This window comes from Ictalurus punctatus, chromosome 8 (assembly GCF_001660625.3).
Source record: "Ictalurus punctatus breed USDA103 chromosome 8, Coco_2.0, whole genome shotgun sequence".
NCBI lineage: Eukaryota > Metazoa > Chordata > Actinopteri > Siluriformes > Ictaluridae > Ictalurus > Ictalurus punctatus.
Window position 1 is genome coordinate 9,236,403 of NC_030423.2, and position 12,653 is coordinate 9,249,055.

Below are 12,653 nucleotides of genomic sequence, written 5' to 3' on the forward strand. Positions count from 1 at the left end.
GACGTGCAGAGGTGGGCAATCTTATCCGGAAAGGGCCAGTGTGGGAGCAGGTTTTCATTCCAACCAAGCAGGAGGCACACCTGATTCCACCTGTTTAATCAGTTGATCTTTGCTTTCAATAGATTCAGGTGTGGCTTCTGTTTGGTTGGAATGAAAACCTGCACTAACACAGGCCCTTTCCGGATAACATTTCCCACCCCTGGTCTAGTGTATGAATTTTATAAGGGCAATATTGACTCAAAAGGAATACTAGTGTTTTTTTTTACTAACCGGGAGTATAAGCCGATTCGTAGTCGACAGTGCATGACGTCATATGCACGTAATATGATGCAGCTAGCTTTAGCAGATACCCAGAGTCACAGACAATAACTTTCTTCAGTTTACTGTTTATCGATGTTACCTTTTATAAAAAGTAATGCATAAATACTATTATATTACATAAACTTGTATATTAGTTTATATTATATACAAGTATTTATGCATTATATTTTTTATGGATGCACTGTATTAAAAGCACTGTATTAAACTACAGTCCTAAATGAATAATATATGTTCTGGTGTGTGTCTGTGTGTATCGGGTTCTTTTCGGTTTTATATAATTGGACGAAGTGTAAAGTTTTAGTCTGAAGTTTAAAGAAAATAATTGTTAGCTGCAGCCCTCATACAGTTCAAAAAAAAAAAAAAAAAACTTTTAATGAAAGGCTCAGAAATATGCTAGAAAAAGCTTGAGAATGAGTAGGTGTATACATGACCAAGATCGAATGACACGCTTTCTCTGTGGTCAGTAACTCAATGGTTTCTCATACACGCTTGAGAGATCAGTCATGTTTTCCTTTAAAGTTACTGCTAACATATACGTGCCTCTCGGACCACTCGTCTAAGCCTCGTCCCCACTGAAGCAAAAGAAGCAAACTCCTCGTTGTTTTATTGGTCGTCCAGCAAAGTGCACTCTGAGTACCTTTACTGCTTGATGTACAATACCTGAAAATAATCTGCTTCGGAAGCATTATTCAGAGTGATATCGGCCGATACCGATAGTTCTGCCTTTTATGCCTTCTTTTAAATTAATAATAATTAATTCCACAATTCTGAAAGAAATGATAATAAAAACTTTATTCTCTCCATTTCAACAAGTTGTTTCACAGTAACTGGTCAACAGTAAACAGAAAACACATTACTCACATTAACATTAACACATGAACTACATTCTGAAGATTAAAGTAATATTTCTTAACTTATTGAATGTTATTAATTCATATTAACATTGATTGAATTCTTTAAAAAAAACCTCCTGTTAGTCTCACATTCACTCACCACAAACAAAAGCATTTCTACTTCATCATTAACATCAAACTGGTAATATATAATATCAACTTTTTTATATATTAACATTAACTGGATATGAAATACACTACTCTTCATGCATATATAATATAATATTTGTCATCTTTATTTAAATCTTTCAACGGTGTACTGGCGCTTTAATTCAGCTCGAGCAGCGCAGCAAAAAAATATAGACTCGACGCTGAAACTCCTGCTTCACTGCTGCTCACTTCCTGCTCACAATTTTAGCAGTGCAGAGCTTACAGAGATTAAAAACTGCAGTTTTGTTGTCATTCCACGAAGGAGACATCTTCTTTACACACAGAATGAAATCAATGTTTTCCCGCCCTCTTTTAATTGACAGGATATAATTGGCCCTGATCATCGGATGCTTTTAAACTATCAGCCGATAGCGTGAAAAATTGCCTTTATTGGCCGATACATCGGTGCATCTCTACTTTAAACTAACTGTCCCTCGGTGGTGGAATGAGCTTCCAACCTCAATCCAGACCACAGAATCTGTCACTATCTTCAATAAACAGCTAAAGACCCACCTCTTCCGTGAACACTTAACTAACCCCCTAAAATGCCAACCCCACATTATTTTTTATTTTAAAAAATAAATAAAAACTTACTCTGGCTCTTACTCCTGTACTCTGTGCACTTTGCTTCTCTAGTATAAATCTTGTATGGTAGCACTGCTTGTATTTCCTCATTTGTAAGTCGGTTTGGATAAAAGCGTCTGCTAAATGAATAAATGTAAATAGCAATCTGGTAGAGCAGTGGTCACCAACCCTGTTCTTTGAGCTCTCCCTTCCTGCAGGTTTCATCTCCAACCAAAATCTAACACACCTATTTTAGCTGATCAGGGACTTCTTGGGCATGATTATGGTTGGAGAGGAGAGTAGATCTCCAGGAACAGGATGGTAATCACTGGTGTAGAGGATGTTTTGTAAATAAAATGACGTTTTGCTAAAAAAAAAGTGTGAATAACCCCCAAGTATGGAGACTTTTTAGATACCCTGTTAAATTCCATCTCCGCATCCATTTCCTACTCTCGTGCTATAATTTTAGCTGGGGCTTCTCCAAAAGCCAGGGGCTTGGACAAGAAAAAAGCCACTCTTTGAGATGGCGCCGATCACATTTTATTTCCGTGTATTATTGGTGTCTGGGTGCAAACCTGGCAGCACTGTCTCACTGATTACATGACTCCGTGCAACAGTTTTCTGTCGAATAAGTTCTATTGACTAACTTGAGGTTCGGCAGATAGGAGAGAATGAGTTTTTTGTTCGTTGTCTCAACAAGCTGAATTGTATTGCTTGCACTTTAAAAGGCCAGAGGCAAACAGGGTCAAAGTTGAATTTGATCAGATGCTCTTTTCATCGAAAAACAATGGCCTTGGTAGGGCAGAGCAATCTTGCTGCTTCTCATCTACAGACAGTCTGACATTTAATCTGCCTGTCTTATTGGTTGCTGGGGGGTGGGGGGGGCTGTCATGAATACTTCTCCCTCTCTGTGTGAAGCATCCAGCTGTGCGCCACATCAAATCAAATTCAACTTTTTTGTTTTTGTTTCTTTTTCCTCCCTCAACTTTTTTTTTGACACATGATCATTACCAGGGTTATAGTGAACTCTTAATCACTTTTGTGTGTGTGTATGCTTTAAGAGACAAACTTCAAAATCAGTCCCACGCAATTATCTCTTTCCTGTGTAACTGCTTGGTTTGCGTGATTGCGTTTCATGCCTGTCAAGTTCAGAGAGCAGTGAGAGCCAGCTGCTTCTCTTCCATTTATTTCATTAAGATGCAGGTGCACTCAGGGAAGGATACGCACGTACACACGCGCAGTCCGACACACATCCACTTACACATGTACGCACTTACTTGGCTCTGTATTTTTCCACAGATGTAACGCACCCTTTAAGCCATGCCATCTTACATAAACAGGCTCTCACTTCTGTACACACCCACATATATGCATACATACTTCCTCACTGTCAGAGAAGCAGCATGCTGACGCCTTGGTTTGTGCGGCAGAAACAGCTGATCAGAGCCCAGTGGGAGAAACCTGCCGCCCTCCAGCCTGATAATTACATTCTAGAGAAGAGAGAGGGAGAAAGACAGAGGGGGAATGGGGGAAGGAGACATAAGAAGGATTGTGTGTGTGTGTGTGTGTGTGTGTGTGTGTGTGTGTGTGTGTATGTATGTGTGTGTGCTTGCTTGCTTGCTTGCTTGCTTGCTTGCTTGTTGCCAAGGTACATTTTGGCCTAGAACCAAGGTGAGAAAGAAAGTGAGAGGGATAAATGCAAACACAGAGCAATGTGCAGTCTGGCAAAGAGGGTTAAGAGATATCACGGATGGAGGGAGTGTTTTTACAGCGGGAGGGTGAACTGTGTGTGAGCATGTATGCAGTTACTAGTGTACAGTAGGTGTGGTCTTATTCTGACCTAAAGACAAATGTGTCTGACCAGAATACTGAGCATCTTGCAGTATTCAGGTCACCCCTCCGCATAAATATAAAAATAAATAAACACACAAACACAGTCGCCATTTTACATACCATAGTAGCTAAAAGGTTCTCGGGTAAAAGCTCTACTCGCTTATGGATTAATGACTTGGTCAAGCTAAAATTCCTTTTATTTAAAGTTGCTGTCATAAACAGGTTAGATAGTTTAATCAATTTCCTACCTTCCTTTAAGTAGGTTTTTTTTTTTTGTTTTTTTTTTAAAAGTTATTCTTATAATTAGGTTTTTTTTTTTTTTCTTTTTAGAATAGTTTTGATTCAAATGGAGTCAGATTTAACTAACAGTTTATTTAATCATTTTAGTCATCATGTATGGCATGCTTTATTGTCTGTATTGATATTAGGTAATACTCTTTTTTAAAATAAATAAATAAAAAAATCATGCAGTTGTGCTGCTTTCTGAGTCAAAGAAAATCATTTGGGGGTTGTAATGTAATTTTATCATACAACTTAATGTTTCACTTTATTTATTTTTTTTTATTATTTTTTTTAATTCACTGCAATCTGACATCTAAACGTCTGTCTTCCTGCAGGATTTGTTTTTTGTTTAACTCCTCCAGTACAATTCAATTAAATCCAAAACAGCTTCCTGTTCACTGTACTGTACATAGGATACGACATATTGACCTTTCTAAAATTGCATCTCAAAAAATTAGTACCTGTGTATATACTATTATATCATCATTTGGGATTCCTTCAAAGGGGGACGTTAAGTAACAGTGTTATTGTAACACATTTACTACCCACCTCTGACAACAATACTGCTGTGATTTCAGCAAAATTATTAGTATGTTTAAACGGTTCTATGCGGCTATTTACTTAATCAGTCTTTGTGCGTTTAAGAATAAAAAGGAAAGAATTTTTCATGTGCTAAAATGTTTGTTTTTGGGTTTTTTTTCATGTACAAATTGTAGGAGGACCAGCAGATGGACGCCTCTTACCAGGTGATCAAGTATTGAAAGTGAATAACAAAGCCATTGAAGACTTATCTCCTGAATATGTTGACAACATGATTAGGTACAAATTTATTCTTCTGTCTCTCAACCTGCATTCCAACGTGCATTTATTTCCCCCCTTACAACTTGAAATGAATGTCACATTTAGCAAAAGAGCAGTCACTTAAGGTACTGTATAAGGTAAATCAGTTTTCTTTCTGGAATCAAGAACCATCTGGTCTAAGTAAAGTATACAAATACTTCACTCTCAGAACTGGGACATCTGGGAAAGATCCAGGGAATCCCTGGAATATATGATGAGTAGGCTTGGGGAGTAAACTGGTAAAAAAAAAAAATAAAAAAAAAAAATAAACTGGTAACTGTAATCCGTTACAGTTATCTCAAACAACAACGTAATCAGATTACATTTTGTAAAAAAAAAAAAAAAAATTTAAATGGGGATTATATATATATATTTTTTTTTCATTTAAAAACCAAAGAAATTAAACTTTTTTGAGAACTTTTGTTGTTAGTCATGACTCACGTCAGCAACCTCCTGGTGCATGCGCAAATAAATTTTGCACAAAGTTACTTTAGTAGAAATGAACACAAATTGTTCTCTGAAATGCTTTTTTAGGGTGACCATACGTCCTCCTTTTCCCGGACATGTCCTTTTTTTCGGACCTTAAAAAAGCATCTAAATTTGAGAAAATGTCCGGGATTTGGCTTTAGTTTCATTATGATGTTCTTATGGTCTAATACTGCATCATGTGTGTGCATGTTTGCATTGCCTTAAACCCGCTTTGTAATTCCCGCCTTCTTGCACAGCAATTGGTCGATTATAAAAGGTTTGCAGCAACTGTTGGCCAAATTCTCCCTCTCAATCATTGGCCTACTCTCAGAGAAGGCATGAAGGTGAAGTGCTGTTGTGTACGGCGTCAAATAGTTGCTTGACAATAGCAGCAAATGACAGCTGTCCTGAGTCGAAACGATACCCATGGCCATATAAGGTCATTTTTCATTTCATGTTATCACATTGCTTTGTATTACTTGGCCATTCAAATGTGTAAATGAAGGCAGAAGGTTCACTCGTGGCATCTAATATTTTATTTTATTCCATGGACATTCACAAGAATGTAGGAAAAAATGTAAATTGTGGGCAGAGTGAAACCATTAAAGTCTGCATTCATAGTAACACTGTTTTGAACGCAATTGAGACACACACCCTGGGGAAAAAAATGTGTCCTCCTTTTTAGAAAGCCAGAATATGGTCACTCTAGCTTTTGTGATGTAATGTTACCCGCATCAGGGACAGTGATCTTTTATTTACTTATTTTATTAAAACAAATCCAAACAATGAACATGTTTTTAAGCATAAAATAAGCTCTAAATTTAAACATATTTATTTATTTTTAAACATATGTGTCCTTGAAGTAATCCAAAAATAATCAATTACATTACTTTCATATTGTGATACTTGGATTATGTTACCGATTTACATTTTTTATGAAGAAATTTTTAACTGTAATGGAATACATTTTTAAAGTTTAAAAAAAAACCCTGATGATGGGATATATGATGGGTTCTATATTTATAGGATATATAATTGGGCTCAAACCTCATATGACACAAAATAGAGTACTTTGACTGTATGAATGTGTTTGTTTGACATCAGTGATTTTTTTTTTTTTTTTTTTTTTTTTTACTCACCTGAAGCTGTATGTAATCAGGCAGTATAACCATATATACTGTGATAAGGATTCTAAAGACTGTACAAAACAAGCTAATATTCTAAATATTAGGGTTTTAACGATGCAATTATCCTTCGAGCTGGATTTATAAAATTGTTCATGTTTTTAAAGTACTCTATTAGCAAAAGCCTGTGAACATGACATTCGAGGAATATTGGCATATTCCTAGCACAGAATCAGCTTTACCAGCTTTAAGCCTTTTAAAATTAGAATTAGAATAAGATTAAAACTGGGGGGGACCTCAATTTAACTGAAAAATGCCAATCTGGATCACTCTAATATAGCACACAACATGGTATCTATCTTACAACCACTGATTAATATCAACTATAAGACAATTCTTTGCTTATCATTAATTGTATCACTACTTTTCCTAGCAAGTGCACTTGATTTAATAAAGCACTAATTTAGAGTCAGAAAATGAATAAGCCCTTAAAGACAAATATTTAGGTGTTTGATGGAACACATATACTTTGTCGTACAGTTCTGATGCAAATGGGTTACAACCTCATATGTTATTTTCCTAGGCAGTGCCAGGATTCTCTAACCGTGACAGTCCTCAGAAACATGATGGTGAGTACATGGCAACATTATGGCATTGTAGAAGCTCCTGCATTTTCGTAACAAGTTTGTGGGGGGGTGATTTTCTTTGCTTGTTTTGTTTTTTCAGAACCCCAAGTCCTCGTTTATGTCGGCAGAAAAGAGAGCTCGCCTGAGAAGAAATCCGGTTAAAGTGCGCTTTGCCGAGGAAGTATTAGTCAACGGACACACTCAGGTTCACCAACCACACACACACACACACACACACACAAACCGATTATTCAAACAGCCTTCAACAATTCATTCACACACATTATTCAAATCTTTTATTCTTTTTTAAAATTTTACATTAAAAAAACTGAAACTCAATCAGCTGTGTGTGTTCCCAGGGAAACTCCCTTCTCTTCCTGCCCAATGTGCTTAAGGTCTACCTGGAGAATGGGCAAACCAAAGCCTTCAAATTTGATAAGACCACCACAGTGAAGGTTTGTCCTCAGCATTTCTACCTTATTCCCGTGTGACTGCAAATCCAGTTTTTCAGTTTATATTTGTATATTACTAAGCAAATTCACCCCATTATACTGCACAAAGTCATAATTTTATGTTGATCAGGTTCCACAAATATACTCAAGTATGTTGTTCGTGTGTGTGTATGTGTGTGTAGGACATTGTGCTGACTTTAAAGGACAAGCTGTCAATTCGCTCTATTGAATATTTCTCCCTGGTGCTGGAGCAGCAATACAGCATCACCAAACTGCTGTTACTGCATGAAGATGAGCTCATACAGAAGGTAACTCTAAATATCTCTCAATCTCCTTCCTACCCATGCAGCCTTTCTATAGCTTCCTTTCTCTTCATTGTGAAGGTGCTCAGGTTTAACAGTCAGGTTCTCGCACTCAAAGTAGCTAATGGAAGAAATTCATTAATAGCCATTTTAATCTCTCAGGTGGTCCAGAAGAAGGACTCGCATGATTACAGATGTCTGTTCCGAGTGTGTTTTATCCCTCGAGATCCAGTGGACCTGCTGCACGATGACCCAGTCGCCTTTGAGTACCTCTTTCACCAGGTATCTATGTGCAATTTTATTTAATTGCTGCACATATGTATGTATGTGCAATTTTATCCCGTGTGTGTGTGTGTGTGTGTGTAGAGCGTTGGGGATGTGCTGCAGGAGCGGTTTGCAGTAGAGATGAAATGTAACACTGCTTTGAGGCTAGCAGCACTACATATGCACGAAAGGTTGGCCAGCTGTGGACAAACTACCAGAGCATCTATCAAGAATATTACGTAAGTCTCTCATACTGACATGCATGTACAAGGGAGGGACCCAAATATTCCCAGAATTGTTAAAATAACTAGTGTTATAAAACTTACAGCATTTCTCCTTTAAGCCCTTTCAAAATACTCACTTTATAATACAATACACTTGTCCCAGTGTTTCTCCAATTTTTGGAAACATTTCCTGTAGTCATCTTTTGTCAAGAGCCTCCTGTGTTGTTTTTTTTAATATTTTATTTGTTTATTTATTTATTCTGGATTTGTCGCACAGTGGCGAATCTTTTCCCCTTCAGTCTCATTTCACAAGGAGCGAGATCTGGCAAATATGGTGGATGTGAAGTGATAACCACATTTTTTTTTCTGGTTAAAAACTCAGTTGTTAACAACACAGTCTGTACAGGTGCATTGTCGTGGTGCGAGATCCAAATCTGGGTGCAACACATCTCTGGACTTTCTCTTTTTTCCCCCATAGCTTTCCCATAGCTGCCTAAGCACTGTGATATAACCACCCCCCCCGGCAATATACTCACACTTGCAACTCAAATGTACAGCACTTATGTAGTACAATTAAATAGTGGCAACATTCTAATCTGGAGGCAATTGCTGTTGCAAACTTGAACCTTGGCAGCCATTGTGTTTGGGACACTCTTTATAGTCATCAATGCATCGTAACTACCACTTGCTAGTTTACCTGCTTACCTAATGATCGATCTTGAACCAATGGCAGTTCTTTTTCTGCCCTTTAACACAACTCGGTTGCTGTTTGATGAATAACCTAACAGCGTATCTGCCTCCCAACTATATGGACATTATGATTGAATAGTAAAGTGTTTGTGCACATGTGTGTTTTGCTTCATTTTCAGTAAGGAGTTTGGATTAGAGAGTTTTATTTCACCCACATTACTGAGGAACATGAGAGAGAAAGATCTGCGGAAAGCTCTTGCAGGTCATATGAAGAAAATCCAGTCACTGCTCGAACCGCGTCAAAAAGTAAGCCTTGTGTTTTCGTGTGGCCTTTATATTACACTTTTCTGTAACAGTAAACTAACTGAAAGCAGATTCTTTTGTTTTGTACTGCTTTAAATCTGTAAAACAACAATTCTGAAGATTTTTACATATTTGTTTTTAAATTTTCTAAAAAAAAAAAAATTTCTAAAAAAAAATTTCTAATACTTTTCTAATGCAACACTGCTGTTTTTCTGGTTATTTGTTAGTAAACCTATTATCTTGATATAATAGAAATGTTTAATACAGTGCCGTGTTAATTAAGAAAGAAAAAATTTTGCTACACATGCAGCAATATGGGATTGTGTGGAAAAACTCAGAAATAGAAGAATGTGTGTGTGAAAGTGTATGTGTTTTTGTGATGCTCAAAATCATTTACTCTCCCTTTTATTCTTTCACCTCTCTGTCTCTCTCGCGCTCTCTCTCTCTCTCTCTCTCTCTCTCTCTCTCTCTCTCTCTCTCTCTCTCAGGTAATCTCGGTGCCTCAGGCCAGGTTGGCATATCTAACTCAGATGGCAGAACTGGTATCATATAGTGGGAGAACCTACAATGCCACCATGCTGGTGAGATCCCCTTGTTACGTCCTGATAATAAAATCTACATTTTTATTCTTTATTTCTCTTCAAACTTTCACTAAGTAAGTAAGTAAGTAAATTCTATTTATATAGCACATTTAAACACAGTAAATCTGACCAAAGTGCTGAACAGTTTAAGAAAAAGTTAAATAGAAAACAGAATAAAACCAAATGGAGACAGACAATAGACAATAGTAAAATTAGATTAAAACGCTTGGGAGAAGTGCTACGCTTTCAGCCTCTTTTTAAAAATGATAATAGAAGGTGCAAGGCGGATGTCCAGTGGCAATTGATTCCATAAGCAAGGGGCGGCAACTGAAAAAGCTCTATCCCCCTTAGTTTTTAAACAGGATCGAGGGACATACAAAAGAAACCTATCAGAAGACCTTAAAAATCTGCTACATGAATGTGGTGTAAGAAGATCTTTCAGATAAGAAGGAGCTTGATCATTAAGACAGGGGTTCCCAAACTTTTCCAGGGCAAAGCCCCCCAAATGTCGTTAACATTTGACCGAGGCCCCCCTTTTGCAAGATGTCTTTAAAACACATTAAAAATACAGACTTTTGAATATATCCCCCCTTTTTTATTAATAATTACATCTTTACATTACATTACATTAGGACTTGATTGTGTGTGTGTGTGTGTGTGTGTGTGTGTGTGTGTGTGTGGTTGTCTGAGAGTGAGAAAGAGAAAACACTCTAGTGCCAGGGATGGGCTTGGTGGCGCCAACCAAAATGTTGAGTCCCCCCGGGCGGCCCCGCAGCCCCCACTTTGAAAACCACTGCATTAAGAGTTGATCTATTGGGTACTGTTTAGTTTGTGGGATAAAATAATGATACGTGACAAAGCCTTAATCTTTACTTTGAGATTCTTAGTAGTGTACATCTGTTTTACTTGGCAGATATTCAGTGTGTGAGCCAGGATGATAATGATGATGATGATGATGTTGATGATGATGATGATGATGATAGGTGTGTATTTATGTATGTGCATCCCAGCTGCAGGACCGGGAGTCCTTGGTGAGTTTGTTGGTGGGAGCGCGATTTGGTGTCAGTCAGATACTAAACCACAAGCTGAACATGATCTCGACTATTATAGACTTCCATTACATCAGCCGTGTAGAAGTGCTCTCTGAGTCTGACAGGGTCAGCATGCTGAAGATCTACCTACATGATATCCAGGTGGGTACACCGATAGGGTTTCTTACAGAATCCTAATAAAAAATGTCAGGTATATGTATAAATATGTCAGATATAAGGTATAGGAAAGCAATATGAACTAGAAAATATTTCTTCCCATTTCTTCAGTTTTCCTTTTATATTCCATATTTAGGGATTTAGGAATTTATCTCACATATTCGAGTATCCTTTCAGAGCAAGTAGTCATACCATACACACCGTTTTACATGTATGTCTGTTTTTTCTCCTTTCTTTTGCTCTCTGTGTACAGCCCCTGGCCTTGCTAATGGATTCTGTAGCCGCTAAGGACCTGGCATGTCTGCTGGCAGGCTATTGCAAATTGTTAGTGGATCCCAATATGAACGTGTTCCGCTGGGGCCCTCGCCCCAAAATACGTCGTATACCTTTAGAAGAAGGTAAAAGATTTCAAGAATTGCATCTATTTCTTATGCTTTAAGCATTTGATTGTTAATACAGTCATGTAATTCCTTAGGCTTTGGATTCCGCTGTGGCAGTGACTCAGAGGAGAGCTCAGATGAGGACTACACCATGGACAACCTGCTAGACACACCAGTCTCTGAGGACACTGTCTCAACTCAAACAAACGATGACCGAGAAGATGAGAAAGATGAGGAGAAAGAAGAGGCCAAAGCAAACACAGTAAGGGTGATTGTGACCCAGATAGAAGAAGAGGAGAATGTAGTAGAAGGTACTCTAGAAGGAACAAGTACAAGTGGCTCTATTGAGGATGAGGACTATGCAGCAAGAGTAGATGCACTTCTGGAAACAGGATGGTACACAGACCCGAGAGTCAACAGCAGCTTCTCTAGTCTGTCCAGTAACTCGTTTAACACTCTTGAGGAGATTAGCAAAGTATCCACTACATGGCCTGCTCGTTTGGCCACTTTTCAGGAGGAGATGCCAAAATCAGACCAGGCTACTGGGGCCTCTAGCCTGGATGTCCACCATCCTTTCCTGCTAGAGATCCCTGAACATCTGAACCAGAAAGAGAAATCAAACCGCCCCTCTGACTTGCTCTATGATAAGCACAGTGGCTTGCGGTACAGTGACCTCTCCCAAATGTCTGACTCCCTTCCAAGCCCACCTGAAGCAAGTGATGATGCTCTGAGTGATTTGGAAGAGATTAATAAAGATGAAAACAAAAATTATAGACCTGCAGACATTGACGCTGTGTTAGCCTCGGGTAGTAGTAATAGCATGAAATCTACAGTAGCTGGCTTCAATGTCCAAGCACTTTTATCAAGGATCCGTAGCCATCCAGCATGTAAGAAAGATCTGAGGAATTCTAACCTCCACCAGAAAGAGGAAGCAAAGACCAAAGGGACTTTGTCCAGACCAAAAGTTCAACCTCCACCTCCACCACTAAGAATATTATCCAGAGTTTCTCAAATAGCAAAGGACAGCAGAAACAGTGGGTCAGAATCAGAAGAAGAGTTCTTTGATGCACAGGATCGTCTCACTCCACCAATCTTGGAACAACCTGCAGGTCAGTGAGCTTTTCCTAAACAGAAGTGTACACGTTCTG

General features: G+C 38.2%; 1 protein-coding gene across 4 annotated transcripts in view; it reads left to right on the forward strand.

Annotated features, from left to right (window-relative positions):
* Positions 1–12,653, forward strand: part of frmpd1b (FERM and PDZ domain containing 1b) — a 44,547-nt gene that overhangs the window by 27,451 nt on the left and 4,443 nt on the right. For all 4 annotated transcript variants that reach the window (XR_001813339.3, XM_017473667.3, XM_017473666.3 and 1 more), the window contains 12 exons: positions 4,760–4,862; positions 7,059–7,104; positions 7,202–7,306; positions 7,461–7,556; positions 7,736–7,861; positions 8,018–8,137; positions 8,222–8,358; positions 9,213–9,339; positions 9,825–9,917; positions 10,928–11,110; positions 11,379–11,523; positions 11,601–12,614. Coding sequence is in view for 3 of the 4 variants with exons in the window: in XM_017473667.3 (XP_017329156.1) it covers positions 4,760–4,862; positions 7,059–7,104; positions 7,202–7,306; positions 7,461–7,556; positions 7,736–7,861; positions 8,018–8,137; positions 8,222–8,358; positions 9,213–9,339; positions 9,825–9,917; positions 10,928–11,110; positions 11,379–11,523; positions 11,601–12,614 (2,295 nt within the window). In the remaining variant the exon portion in view is untranslated. The remainder of the gene's footprint in view (positions 1–4,759; positions 4,863–7,058; positions 7,105–7,201; positions 7,307–7,460; positions 7,557–7,735; positions 7,862–8,017; positions 8,138–8,221; positions 8,359–9,212; positions 9,340–9,824; positions 9,918–10,927; positions 11,111–11,378; positions 11,524–11,600; positions 12,615–12,653) is intronic.